This window comes from Talpa europaea, assembly GCF_964194135.1.
Source record: "Talpa europaea genome assembly, chromosome: 9".
Lineage (NCBI taxonomy): Eukaryota > Metazoa > Chordata > Mammalia > Eulipotyphla > Talpidae > Talpa > Talpa europaea.
This window is the reverse complement of record NC_140076.1, coordinates 55,931,220-55,946,831: the sequence shown is the minus strand read 5'-3', so window position 1 is coordinate 55,946,831 and position 15,612 is coordinate 55,931,220. Positions and strand designations below refer to the sequence as shown.

Below are 15,612 nucleotides of genomic sequence, written 5' to 3'. Positions count from 1 at the left end.
GCATAGCAACAGTGAACATAGGAGTGGTTATAGCCCTTAAAATTAGTGTTTTCTTATTCTTTGAATCGATACCAAGGGGTAGAATTGCTGGATTATGCATTGAGAACCCTCCATACTATTTTCCATAGGGCTGCACCAGTCTGTATTTACACCAGCAGTGTTGTAGGGTTCCTTTTTCCACCATATCCTCACCATCACTTGTTTTTGGTCTTTTTGATATAGGCCATTCTTAAAGACATGAGGTGGTATCTCACTGTGGTTTTGATTTTCATTTCCCTGATAAGTGATGGTGAGGAGTTTCCCATGTGCCTTTTGGCATCTGTATGTCCTCTTTGGGGAAGTGTCTGTTTAGGTCTTTTGCCCATTTTTTGATTGGATTCTTTGTTTCGGTGTTTTCGTTATGTGAGATTTTTACAGATCTTGAATATTAGCCCCCCTCAGATATGTGATATGGAAATATTTTCTCCTGTTAGTGTGTGTTCTCATTTTAATGATACTTTCCTTTGCTATGCAGAAGCTTTTTGGCTTTATGTAGTCCTATTTATCTTTGCTTTTTTTTCCCCCTTGCTGTTGGAGTCAAGTCCCCAAAGATAGCCCTGAAACCAATGTCATGGAGTTTTCTTCTCCTTTTCGGATATATTTTATGGTTTCAGTCCAAGGCTTTAATACATTTTGCCTCATGCTAATTTTGGATAGTGTGAGATAATGCTTTAGTTTCATTGTCTTACTTGTGGCTATCCAGTTTCCTGACAACGTTTGTTGAAAAGATTTTTCTTTCTCCATTGTATATTATTGGCTTCACTATTCTAAGGTAACTATTCTTATAAGTGTGGTTTTTTTTTCCCTGGGACCATGTGAGTTTTGGGTGATCAATGCATGTAGTAACATACATCTGAAGAGATGTGAAACTCCATCCATAAGTTGCACACAGCATTGTTAACCAACGAAGAGTGGTCTTCCAGGGCTCTCAATTCCATTGCATTGATTTGTGTGTTTTGTTTTTATTCCAGTACCATATTCTTGATTACTATGGCTTTGTAGTATATAGGTTGAAATCTAGGAGTAAGATACCTCTGCTCTTATGTTGTCGGACTTGCTTTGACTATTTGACAGTCTTTTGTATTTCCATCTACATTTCAGTTTTTGCTCTAGTCCCTTGAAGAATACCATTGAAATTTTGATAGGGATCACATTGAATATATGTTACTTTGGGTCAGATGGCCTATTTAACAATGTTAATTCTTTCTGTCCATGATCAAAGAATAATCTTTCCATTTCTTTAAGTTACAAGACAATCTTCAATAAGAACAAGTCAGCCATTAGTAGTTTTACTTTGGGATCTAAATTTATATACTCTAAAAGGCAAGAAAAACACTTGAAACAATCTCATGAATTATAGTAATGGAATAACTGATTAAGTGTAGCAACTGCTTTGTATATATGACTTGTTATACATTTAGTTTAGAAATGAATGTAGTGCTGCTAATCGTAATTTTTTTGTGAGCTTTGTTCAAAAATATGGTCAAATTGGAAAGTATCAATGCAAGGAGAAGTTAGTTACTAAAAAAAATTGTGTTAATTTTGTCTGGGGAAAATGTGGTTTTTAACAGAATACATCCATTGCCAAAATTTGCTTAATACTAGGATGCTAAGTAATGCTTCTTTTTTTTTTCTTTCAAGATTTATTTTTATTTATGCGTTCAAGAACTGGAATGTAGGCCAGAGGTGCAGGGGGGTAAGAAGATTCACCAGAGACAGAGTGGGGAGCAGAATAGGTGGATCTACTGAAATACACTGCTGAGAGGAGCAGTGGTCAAGACAGGGGAGGTCTGCTGCACCATGTGGGTTAGCTCCGTGGTAGAGGATTGAACTCATACTGCAGTGGCTAGTGATAGCTTCATAGCACTGAGACTTTAACCCCTTTGCCACCAGGGAGGCCCAGTAATTGCTTTTTGAAAGAATATTTATTTCATACATCTGGCATTGTATTTGTGATGTGTACATGGGAGCTGTATATATGTTGCTTATCTTAGTTTCTCCATAGGGCGAATTAAGTTCTTCATGTAATGTGCTTTTTAACTTTGTGTGCAGGTTTAGAGTTGAGAAGATGCTGACAGTCAGTTTTCAGAAGATTTCCTACCCCTTTGTGGAAATTACATTCTTACTCCAAAATGTAAACAAACAGCAACTTGCCTATGCTGAATAAAAGAGTTTGGGAAGAATGAAGGTTTATAGATCTATAGCTCCTCCCTTCAAATGATTTCCCCCCAAAGTAGGGCTACAAAATTCTGAGTGTTTTATATTTTAAGAAGCGCTTTTTAAAAGCCACTGTTTTAACCAAAATCTAACTTCGTAAGGGAAGAAAATCATCATATAACTTCATCCAGTTCCAAACTTCAGAATTAGGTTTAGAGATGGACTGTTTTGACTCTGAATTTTTTCTCCTACAGTTTTTGTTTATGAGAATACAGTTACCTAAGATTAGGATGGTCCCAGAAAGTTATGAAGTATTTTTTTTGTTTTGATTTTAGCTGATAGGGTATTGATTATTTGAATAGAAACATTTTGGTCTAACTCCACAAATACCTTTGGGCATGTTTGAGTATTTGGTGTTAGATAACAATAATAAAGATACAGGACAGGACAAGCAATCATTTTATAGTATTGTTTTATTTATTCTAGATAGTGAAATAGAAGAAGAGTCTGAAGAGGATGAAGATTATATTCCATCAGAAGATTGGAAAAAGGTATTTAGAACAATATTTTAAAAAAACTTAAGCAAATTAATATTTGAAAGTCTAAGTGTAATTATTCTGCTATAACTAAATATATGTTAATAAAGTTGAGGTAAGCCCTTTTGTGATTTTAAATATTTGGTAGATGTTTAGATTTTCTTTAATACATCCAGGTAAGAAAAATACTTCTTTTTATAAAGTAAAATAATGGTGTAGAAAGAATTGAACTTTATTACTACCTAATTGATATTCAAAATTAGAAATCCAAAGTTCTGGATTAGTGCTGAATTAGACTTTCATTGCAGTACAAAAAGTATTGCATGTAATTTTTTTTTAATATGTTTATATTTTGGGGAAAACAGTATTCCAGGCTCTCGTTTAACTTAGTTTACAGGTTCTTCCATCTCATTAATGTGGGTATTTTAAATATATTGGGTGAAGAGACATATTTGGGCTTTTCTATAACTATCCATAATAAGTGTTAATTTCTAAAATGTCTCAAGATAATATATTAACATTAGTTTTTCATTATAAGATTATACAGCATTATGCTGTTGCAAAGCAGTTGACTTAGGAATATTATCAAACTATATTTTAGAATTGTTAAAAGCAAATCATTTCTGGAGAAATATCCTTGAGATAGGTGGACCTAATTCTCCTCCTTAAAAATTTCCTTGAGTCATTTTCTTACATCTGATATTAAATCTAGTGTATAAATAATTATTTCTTTGGAAGCAGAATAGCTCAAGACATCAAATTGATTGGGCTAGTAATTATTTAATTGGCAAATATTTTTTAACCTTATTTATGATATTTGGGTCTTTAGTTGATACCTGGTTTGGGATGCCTAGGGCATAAAGAAAGAGCTGACTCCCCTTGGCAGGTTAAAAATAAAGGAAGATCTCATAGTTTCTACTAAGATGAATGAAATATTTAATAGGTTCAGATTGGGTTACCTTATGGGATTCTGAGCTTTAGCCGGAATTTATCTGTTTATGGATTTCCAAAGAGATATATAGATATATTTGAGTTGGAATGGTAAGGGAAATTTAGCTCAGTGTAGTATGGGTTAATTAATTTCAGTGTGTGATAAGTAAACAATGGGACTGAAAATAGAAAACTTACAAAAGTTGCTTCTTATTTGTGTGACCTATATAGATGAGTGTTCTTCAGTCTTTTTTGTTTTATACCTATACTAGGCAGGAATTAAGAAGAAAAAACCTAGAAACCGCGGAAGTCCACTATATTATTTTCTACCACACATTCAGGTTTATATACTGGTTTTCCCATTATTCAAAAGTAGACCATTCCTATATGATCAGTTAGATTTTGGGTCTGGGAATGCTCAAAATATTTTCCATATAAATTAATGATAATAGCATTCCCACACAAACAATAGCCTACCAACTCATACCAATAGGAATTTTGATTGTGTTGAGTTTTTTGTTTTGATAATGTGGTTTTAAAGAAGGAACAAAGAAAGCTCAGAGGAGGGAGGACATAGGGAGTCCTTCATTGCTAGGTTAGTTGCTTCCTCAAGAAAGTTACATGATATTGCAGGCCACTGTAAATCCAGATTGTTTTATTTAGTATGATTTTGTTGTGGTAAATGTGAAAATTCAGAGATTGATGTTCTAAAATTTTGTAAGATAAAATTGAGTTTTTATGAAAACTTGGGTAGGGTATTTTGATAACTTGATTATTCCATGATAGGCACAGGTGGGTAATGTTAAAAGAGGCACAATAAGTGACAATGAGTACTCCTTTTTATGGTGAAAGATACTTAAAAATTTCCTGTGTAAGAGCAGAGAAAATTTGTATGTAGTATTTTTTTTAGAAAATTGACTGGTTTTCCTATACAAGTACAGCAATAACTTTATTATATATAGCATGTTTTTGACATAATACTAGACAAAAGGAGATGCTAAGATCTTTGGGGTAATAGTTATAGGAGAATGGAACATTTTGGATCTAAAGAGCTGTTAAGCTTCCTAGACCGTGATTTTTACCTTTCCTAAGTTTTCATTTTGAAAATGCAGTAAATTTACTCAATCATTTAACCACCAGATAAAAGAAGATTCCATGTAGTCTTGGTTCCTGTGTGTTATAAATGCTCTTTAGTAGTCATCACCAACTGTGTTTCTGAACAACCACTTTTCCCTTAACCTGTTTTTTTTTTTTTGACATAAAGATTTAATTACCGTATTTCCCAAAATAAGATTTAATTATGTTTGGGGAGGCTTTTTTTTTTTTTTTTTTTTTAAATGACAGATAGGCACTAACTTGCTTAGAGATTTAGCCATTTTACTTCTACTGAGCTTTATACAAACTCTTTTTGTTTTTTTCCTTTACCTTAAAGCCCTGGTCTCATACTTAAATGTGTGTCAGAATCATCTGAACAGTTTGTTGCAACACTGCTGAATCCCATCCTTAGAGTTTCTGGCTTAGTAGGTCTGGGGTGGGACTTGAGCCATCTGCATTTCAAACAACTTCTGAGGGGATACTGAGGCTGCTTGCTGATCCAGGCTTCATATTTTAAGACCACTGCCTTAGAATGTGGATACTCAGAAAATATCTGTATTTGACATATTTTTTCAGTGTTCCTATTTAATCTTTATTAACTGAATTCTAAGGATTTTCTTTTCTCCCTATTTTTAAAAAAATTGTTTGCATCACATTTATCCCATTGTTATTACTAATATTTCATCCAATCATATCCAAGCTCTATTATTAACTCATTCATCCTCACAATACTCCTTTGAGGTAGTTAATTGTTTGTGTCTGTATTTTATGACAGAAACCAGCAATAGTTTACCCAAGAAGATGGTAACGGTAAAAAAATGGATATAAAATCTGTGTTATTAGATCTTACTAATGTTTTATATTATTTTTAAAACAGGAGATAATGGTGGGTTCCATGTTTCAAGCAGAAATTCCAGTTGGCATTTGTAGATACAAAGAAAATGAAAAAGGTGGGTTTTTAGTAAAGTTACATAGCTAAATTCATGCATTTGAAGTATTTATTTATATGAGCTATTATAGTTAAATTTTAAAAGGTTACTTTATGTCAGTGGAAGCTATAGGACAGTTTTTTCAAAAAAGCTTGAGTACCAACTGATAAAAAACTTAATTGCTTCTCAACTTTTGGTGTTATTTACTAAAAATTGACTATTTTGATATTTGTATTGGGGGGAACAGTTTGTTTACTTAAATTTTACATGACTTTTTTCATAATTCTATCAAAAAGTCTTTAGGCTAGCCATAAATACTTAAATTTCCAATAGCATAAAAACAAATTTTGTTTTTAAGTGTGATTCAGATTATTCATTTTGGGTTCCAGAAAGTGAGTTGAGTTCCAGAAAGTGAGTGCATGCGTGTGTGAGTGTGTTTTAAATCAGTTCATGTGCAGTGTGTGTGACATTACTCATTGCTAGTAATGTTTCTTCATTTCAGTTTTCTTCTCCTCATTTCTCTTTGGAATTGTAGAAATCTTTTGTTCTTGTTTTCTTTTTAAAATTTCATCCAAAATTTACTTCATGTTCAAATTTTTACTATGAAAGATAGAGTAGTATCTGTCTTTGAAAATTTTATACTGCATAGATGGGTAGGAAAATACCTGTTTTTATATGTAGCAAGTTAATATAGTAGATAAGGTAGTTTATTATCAGTATTTTTTTCTTTAACATGTTCATTGTCATACATTGCTGTCAAATGTCACAGTGAATAAATGATCAGTCTCTTAATTTTTGATGTTTAAGTTTTGGTTTGTGTTTGCAGTTTTAACAATTTTAGAAAGCAATTACACATAATTTTTTCAGGAAAAGGTGTGATTTATGAAACTTTTCTCACATTGACAATTTAAATTTGTTGGTGATTTGTTGGATTGTAAGAGAATCAGATTTAACAGTGATCACTGGAGGGATCCCTGTAATACAAGGACTTCTCAGTTTGCTGGTTCTAGGAAGTCAAACTTCCATCATGATACCCAGAATTTGTCTCCACAGGGTAAAATCCTTGCATACAAATGAAACTTATAAATTGTTATATAAATAGGACTCTCAAAGGGATAGTACATTCTTTGTTATTTTTGCACGATACTTTCATCAGTTTGCTGAGCATACATTCAAAAGGGGGAATATTTGCTTTATGTGATTTTAATAAAAGTGCCACAAAATTAAGATATCCTTCTATCTTCAATGTAAGATTTGGCAGGTGGATTAGAATATTTTTGTTGATGTGTAAAAATCTATTGCTGCCTATTTTGGAGAGACTTTGATACATTTTTTTTCATTTTATATTCTCATCCATTAATGCTCTTAATTCAAACATTATATAAACAAGATTTATTAGTTATGGCCCTGTTTGAGGTATATTCCTTTTAACTTCTAATTAGATCATAAAATCTCACATTAACATTTTCTTACATTTATGTAATTATTATTTGCACTGCACAGTGTATTATAACCATTTTTTAAACGTACTTTGTATCCTTAATACCCAGAATGATCCTTGTCACATAGGCACTTAGTGAACACTTAGTAAATGAGTTTTAGGTTGGGTACAGAATGATGTTAACAGAAGCAATACAGACTTAGTATTTAGGCATTTGACCATGTAGGTGTTACTTAACTTCCTTTTCTCTTAATCTATAAAATAGCAATAATAAAGCATTTATTACAGAGCCTATTATGATATTTTTATGTGTAGCACTTAGCAGCATAGTGTCTGGCACATAATAAGAGGCATTAATATTCAGTAGATGATAAATCTTACATTTGGAAGTAATAATTTAAATTTTATTGTTTAGATCTTCAGAAACTATCAGTTGATGCTCTTTAATGCAAGTGACAAAACTCAGTTCAGTTAACTTAGGTAGAAAGTAATTTACCTGATTACTGGAAAGTTCTGGCTGGTCTGGCTTCAAATATAACTGTATTCAAGGACATGTAATTATAACAAATGATCTTCCCTCCTCTTCTTCCTTTAGTGTCAGACAAGCTAAGATGGCTGCTGGGAGTGCCTAGCTTACACTTTATACTGTCTTTGTAGTTAGAGAATCAATCAAAGTGAGAAGTTTGCCATCTTTGCTTCCACAGAAGTCCTCGAGAAAGCTACTTTTGACAGCTTGAGTCATACCCAGTCAGAGGTAGTTACTGTGACAGGAGAGATGAGTGAATACTCTTGCTCATTTATCTGTTTTTTGGGGGCCCTTAGGAAGTGTCAGCCCCACTTATACTATATGCGAAGATTCAAATACCCAAAGAAGTGCTGAGTAAATGAAAGCTTGCTTTTTCAAAATTATGTGTATATTTTGTTTTTCCTATGTACTGAAGTGGATAAACATCATAGCTTTGTGTTAAGACTAGTTGATTCAAATGCTGGTAAATATTCTACAATTCTATAAGACATTCTACAAGAAACCGTGCCACCAGCAAGAATTATGTGGCCAAAAATTTCAGTAGTACAAAGGATGAGAACCTGGACTAGATCAACTGAGAATTAGATCAGTATACTTAGGGAAAGGAACAAAATATCCCCAATCAAGTTTTCATGCTTGTATGATGTAAGTTTTAGAATAAGTACCTCATGGTTAGGAATTAAACCGTGAATAACCAATGAACATATAAATTTTTAACTTTTAATTGTAGAAACATTGAATTATAACATTAATTTCAGGTATGTATCGTTGGGAATCAACATGTGTGTGTACTAATGAACATTTGATAGATTATTGAATCTTAAGTTAGTTCCTGAAAATAAATGTGAATTACCCTTAGTTGATTTAATAATACTGGACTTTACTTCGGTATTAAAAATATATATGTATTTTTTTTTTTTACTAAAACTGGGGGTTGACAAATACACATTTATTCATGGGTAATGAATTTCCCAGATTGCACAAGTTGGCCTGTGATTTTATGATGGTAGTTTTCTCAGCTTTCTAGGTTAATCCTCCATAGCCCCAAACACACATCTAAGTTATTTTGGCAATTCATTTTGTTTATCTGAAAAACTTGATTGCTAATAGTTTTTCTAATTGTGTGCTGGATAATAAAATTACCTTCACATAGCTGAAATGAGGTGTGTCAGTGCCTTGCTATTCAACGTGTGACCCATAGATTCATCTGTAAATCCACGAGAAATGTAGCACCCAAGGACTTATCATCATTATATCTTCCAGTACTATAAGGTGTGTGTATTGGGAGTTGCTTTTTTAAAGTTCTAATATTTAGACTTGGCAATACATTTAGAATGAAATAGTTTGAGAAGATGCTATTTAGTGATTGTGATCTTTCAAAATCCCAGTGTGTTCAGACCTCTTTAGAGTGTTTTTTTCCTTGTAATTACAGAGTTCCATAGCTTGTTTGTAAATGTTATTTCTCTTCTGTTTTGTTATAATAGTGTAGTTCTTCTGAATATCTGATCTCTGTATTTTTTTCTACAAAGTCAGTTAATAAATATCAACTTTGTTGCCTATTTTAGATCATCAGAAGTCCTATTTAGAGTGTGAACTTAACATAATTTGGTCTGTTTCTGGAACCATAAAGACAGTATGGTTTATTCTCTGTGCAATACTAACTGTTCTCACTACATGCTCTTTTCTTTTTTTTTTTTTTTTTTTTTTTTTTTTTTTTTTTTTGTATATTTAGTTGCATAAAAGAAAGTGTTAAATTTTAGGGTAGCCTATTTGACTATGTAGCCACAATTCTAGGGCTCTAGTTATTCATTTAGCGCCATCTGCTGATGTTTGTGTGATCAGAAACATCTCTGTATCCTGTGGCTAATGAATCATTCCAAAAGTATCTCCCAACACTGGGGACTCAGGAGTCCACCTTCCATCTCCCTCTTTCTGAGTCAGGGTTTCCTTATAAAGCCCTTTTTACCTACCCCACACATCACTCCAGGAATAAAAGAACTGTAGTTGTCTCCCTTTAGCAAACAGGCTGGGGAAAAAATGAGGTTTATTAAGGAAAAGTAATTCTTTGAGCTATACTGCTATTTTGGTAAACAAAAAAGTAGAATAATATTTTAAAGTCTTAACTGGTGGGGCTGGGGGACAAAGTGATTTATATGAAAACAGTTAACTCTTCTTTTTCATAATACAAGGAACTTGGAGACTGTCATTTATCCTTTATTTCTTAAATTCAAAGTCTTAACCAGTTGGCTCCCCCTATTGCCATTTAAGCGATTATATCTCCTATCTTTAAAAACCAAAAAAAAAAAAAAAATTTATTCAACTGTGCTTCCTCTGGCTACTGCCCCATCTTCTCTCTCACAAGTGAACTTTTTAAAAGTTTTCTACTCCATTTCTTTGCCTTTTATTTATTCTTCAGTCCTTTGCAATATGACTTCGGCTTCTACCTATGCAAAGAAACATTCTCCTTGTTCGTAAATCCAGCACACCTTTTCCAGTATTCATCCTGGTCATAACATTTACCCAGTCTTTATCTCAGTATTCCATCTTCCTGTCATTTATAATTCCACAAGGCTTTCATCTTAGATTCTCCTCCATTTCTTTCACTTTTTAAATTTTAGTGAGTTTAAGACTTTTATTATAAATGGAAATCTTTTTTTTTCCAAAGATTTATTTATTTATACATACAAGCACTGGGTACAGTCAGAAGCGCGGGAGGGTGAGAATTCACCGGAGGCGGAGCAGAGCAGAGCAGGCAGACTGACGAAGTACACTGCTGAGGAGAGCAGCGGGCGGAGGAGAGGTCTGCGTGCCATGTGGGACCCTCCTCCAGTGGCCGGGGAGCAGCCGGGGATTGAACTGGCGCTGCAGAGGCTGCAGGCAGCTTCGCAACCCAGTGCTCAACCACTGCGCCACTGGGAGGCCCTAAATGGAAATCTTGATGAAGCCTAAATACTTTTTTAAAAAACATAATGACTTGTTTTATGAAAATTATTTATATTCATTGTAATACATTTTGAAGCATCATAGGAAAATACAAGGAAGAACAAATTGCACCAGATTCCACCACCAAATAATAAGTACTGTTAACATTTGGTGGACTTTTTTTTTAAATACCACTTTTCAAAAATGATAATTATAGCTACTATTTAGTCAATCTTAATATGTGCCAGAATTGTTTGTAAACTATGTTAACTCCTTATAGTCCTAAGCAATAGGGTTTTTATCCCTGTATCATAAATGAAGTAGAGAGAATGGAAGTAACTTGTCCAAGGTCATACAAGTAGTAAATGGTGGTGGCAGAATTTAAACCAGGAGAACTTCGCAACTTTGATTAAACTTTAAAGGTGCATAAAGTGGAACATCTCTGTTTAGACTGCTTAAATCACTTAAGATTACCCAAGAATGAAGTCAAATAATAGGACCACATTTTACCTTTCAGTTCCCAACATTTGACTCTGTGAGTTATTTTTTCTTAGCCTTTTTTTTTTTTGACATGTTTCACTCATTTAGTATATGAGAATGATGATCAACTCCTGTGGGATCCTGAGTATTTACCAGAAGATAAAGTGATTATATTTCTTAAGGATGCATCTAGAAGAACAGGTGATGAGAAAGGTGTAGAAGCAATTCCTGAAGGATCTCACATAAAAGACAATGAACAGGTATGTGAATAAAAATGTAACTTAAATTTCCCTGATAAGTTAATCGTATATATTTATAAATGTAAATGCTATCACATCCAGTGCTATTGTTCTACCCACCAAAATTCTTATAATGTCATTGTCAGGGAATCTAAGATTATAATCAGCATATAAGATACTGTTGTGAACACTTATTTAGTTCAAATAAACAAAACCCTTGTGTTTCATTTTGCCTGGATATCCCTGAGACTGTGGTTGTCAGGATGAGAATAGATGTCTGGGATAATGCTTTTAAAAGCACACAGTATACTAGTACTTATCAGAAACCTAATAACAGCATTATGTCTTCTACCTTTTTAAATAAATGTTTATCTTTTCTGATTAGTTTAAAATTAAGGAACCTCAAAAAAAGGGATTTGTGAATTTGTTTATAAAATGATTTTTTATTTTTGAATTCCTGTATACTATGGCCACCAAGTTAGTGCACTTGCTTATATTTTCCACATGTTTAGAGGCAGTTAATTTATCAGGACTGAATTGATTTTTCTTTATTCTATGTGTTGCAGTCACTAGAATTATTTATTCTTCAGAAAAGATGAAAACAATCACTGGATTCTGAAACAGCTTTTTACTCTTTTACGAAATTGTAGCCATGTATTGTTCATAATCTGGGTCACATTGAAGCCTTTTTCTTTTTAGGCACTATATGAATTAGTTAAATGCAATTTCGATACAGAAGAAGCATTGAGAAGATTAAGATTTAATGTGAAAGCAGCTAGAGGTAAGCATAAATATTAAATTTGTATTCACTATAAAAATAAAAAACATTAAAGTTCTTAAATTTTAGCTATATCTTTTGCTTAGTACTTGTCTTTCTGAATTAAGTAAATATTTGTTGAATAACAAATAACTTGTTACTATATGTTGAATAACTCATATCACACAAGTATTAAAATGATGCATTGTGAAGAATGGGGAAAAACAAGGCTATTTAAATAAAAATGCATTTGAATTTCAAGCAATTTTTTAAAATATTATCTCATTTGATCTTGGTAATAACCCTATGAGCTAAGTAATATGACATGTATTACCGTCACTTCAAAATCAGTGAGGTTGAGTTCTCTGAACAAAAACCAAGTCAGCTGAGGAAAACACAATTCATAAATAATGAAGCCATAACTAAAGTGCAGTTTTTTTGTTTATTTTTTATTTTTTAAGAGATTTATTTATGCATACAAGAACTGGTGTGTAGGCCAGAGGTGGGGGTTGGGGGGATTACCAGCCATAGAATAAGGAGCACAACAGGTGGATCTATTGAACAGCGGGTGAGACAGGAAAGGTCTGCTAAGCCATGTGGGTTAGTTTAATGTCAGGAGACTTTTAATCCCTGTGCCACCAGGGAAACCCGATTTTCATTTGTTTAAACTGGCTTCCCCCCAACTCATTAAGAATACTGTTTTGCATACCATTAACAAATGAAAGATTCATTCACACATAAAAAATGGAGGGCTTACTAAGACATAACTATGAACAATGTCCCTGTCTTCATGGTACTTACAGCATAGATAGGTAATCTGAAAAGTAGTTACGAGTTCTTACAAAGAGAATCAATGGGTACAGTTAAACTTAGTTCAGTGGGACTTCACCAAGTTTGGGGGAAAGGAGGAGAGGTGAGGATGTTAGGGAAAGCATCTGTAACAGTGATGTTTTTGCTGGGATGTAAATGAATTAGGTTAAAAGGGATTGTGAAGTCAGGAGTGGGAAATAATTTTAGACAAAGGAAATAGCATATTCAAAGTCAGTAGTGAGAAAGAACATGGCAAATTTGGAAGGTGAAAGGAATGGAAAGGTAACTAATGTAGTTGAATCATAAGGAATAATGGAGAAAGTGGCCCAATTTGAGTTTGAAGAATAAGGAAACAGGGCCTTCCCTGATGGTGCAGGCGGTTGAGCGCAGTGCTGTGAGGCTCTCTGCAGCCTCTGCAGTGCCTGTTCCATCCCCTCCTGCCTCGGAGCAATCCACATGGCAAGTAGACCTCTCCTGTCTCACCCACTGCTCCCCTCAGCAATGTATTTCAGTCAGTCTGCCTGTTCTGTTCCCTACTCTGTCTCTGGTGAATCTTCTCACCCTCCCGCGCATCTGGCCTGTACCCTGGTTCTTGTATAAATAAAGTAAAAAAAAAAAAAAAAAAGAATAAAAAAACCATCCAAAATTTCATTTGTTTCTGTCAGGTTATCTGCAGTCATCAATAGTAAAGAGTTCAGGAGTAAAATGCATCATTGTTACCAGAAAGTTAGATTTTTATTTGCAATTTTGTCACTTGGGCAAGTAGTGGATAACAATTTTCCCTCCCATTTTGTCAGAGGAATTATCTGTTTGGACAGAGGAAGAGTGTAGAAATTTTGAGCAAGGACTAAAGGCCTATGGGAAGGATTTTCATTTGATTCAGGCTAATAAAGTAAGTAATGACCTATGTTCTCTCTTTCACAAAAAGAAATTTAACCAGATCATCTTAGATTTTAATTACTTTCTAATTTAAAGGCTCTGTAATGAAGATTTTAATAAGTTGGTACTTAAGGAATTATTAAAATAAGCATGTGTAGACTTCCTGGCATATATTTTCTTATTGGCTGTTTTCAGTGCATGTTACTGGAAATCTTTACGATTTGGTCTCATTTACGAATATGCTTAGCAACATTTGGTGGGATGTGTGTAGCATGTAATTGTTTATAGTTGTTTTCTACAAATTTGTGAAGTATCTTTAAAGGAAATTCTTTGAAATAATTTTGAAACTTCAAAGCATTTTTCAAGTTGACTTACAAATAAAGTATTTTTAATATGACATCATTTATAGTGAAAATATTTTTTACATTTGAGTAAGTCCTAATTAGTCTAAAATTAGATACTTAATATTTAGTTTGGTTTTAATTAAGATTGAATTTTCCTCAGTAGGTCAGCTTTAGTGTATGCATTATAGCAGTATTTATTTGACAATTTTATTTAACATGATCATTTATCATTCCATATTGATATTGATTGTCTACCCAAGAGATCTTTATGATTACTTGCAGATTTATTTTTAGCTTTAATTTTCTGACAGCTGAAATCAGGTAAGGTTTTTAATAGTAAATGTAAAATTGTATGCAAGAGGAAAATGTATTGTACCCCTGGCAGAATAGGACATGCAAAATTAAAGTCTTAGTTTAAATGTAGGACAACAAGAATTTCTAGGCTTTATAAATATGGCAAATATAAATGACAACGAGCTTGCCTTTACATGTCTCCTTTTTTTTTTTTTTTTTTTTTGATTATTTATTTATTTATTTTTAAGATTTATTGTTTGTTTATACAAGCACTGGGGTACAGTCGGAAGCACGGGAGGGTGAGAGAATTCACCAGAGCCAGAGTGGGGAGCAGAACAGGCAGAGTGATGAAATACACTGCTGAGGGGAGCAGCGGGCGTCAGGAGAGGTCTGCGCGCCATGTGGGACCCTCGCCGGCAGCCGGGGATCGAACCGGCGCTGCAGAGGCTGCAGGCAGCTTTGCAGCCCAGTGCTCAACCACTGCGCCACCAGGGGAGGCCCAGGATTATTTATTTTTGCATAGAAGAACTGGGGTGTAGGTCAGCGGTGTGGGGTTGGAGGGCAGGCAGGTTGAGAGGATCACAACAGAGTGTGGAGCAGAACAGGTAGATCTACTGAAATAAACTGCTAAGGGGAGCAGCGGGCAAGACTGGAGAGGTCTGCTGTTGCCAAATGGGTCAGCTCCCTGGTCAGGAATTGAATTCAGGCATTGAAGGTAATATTATGATAGCACCGAGACTTAACCCCTATGCCACCAGGTAGACGCCTTCATCTCTCCTTAAATTTAGTGTCTATGTTTTATATCATGTCTTGTCTAGATGATGATTTAAAGTATTTAAATTTATGTGCTTGTATATGAGGCTCTAAAATGTCACCACATTCTCCTTTTTTAATGCCTCTGTACGAGATTCAGTGATGTCTACTGGATTTGTTAAAAGTGTTATTTATTAAATAAAACTATGTTCCATAAATAGTTGCTTACAAATGCTGTTTGTTTGTATTTTTGTCTATTGACTAGTTTACTTTAGATTCTCTAGCTGCAGTTTGCAGATATAATAATTAAGAAAGAAGCTTTGAGTCTTAGCATTGGTATCAAAAATGAATACACATCCTTTTATGATGTGTTCAAATCATCTGATAATCTCCAATATATAGTGAGCACTTTATGAAAGAAGTACTTTAGTTAACAATTGGTCATGTTTGCTTCTGATTGTAAAAACAAACCAAGAAACAT

General features: G+C 33.7%; 1 protein-coding gene across 4 annotated transcripts in view; it reads left to right on the top strand.

The window, feature by feature from the left end:
- MIER1 (MIER1 transcriptional regulator) overlaps positions 1-15,612 on the top strand; it is a gene marked incomplete at both ends in the record, with an annotated part of 53,803 nt that overhangs the window by 31,131 nt on the left and 7,060 nt on the right. For all 4 annotated transcript variants that reach the window (XM_084243756.1, XM_084243754.1, XM_084243755.1 and 1 more), the window contains 5 exons: positions 2,683-2,747; positions 5,635-5,707; positions 11,164-11,315; positions 11,994-12,075; positions 13,659-13,753. In XM_084243756.1, the coding sequence (XP_084099882.1) occupies positions 2,683-2,747; positions 5,635-5,707; positions 11,164-11,315; positions 11,994-12,075; positions 13,659-13,753 (467 nt within the window). The remainder of the gene's footprint in view (positions 1-2,682; positions 2,748-5,634; positions 5,708-11,163; positions 11,316-11,993; positions 12,076-13,658; positions 13,754-15,612) is intronic.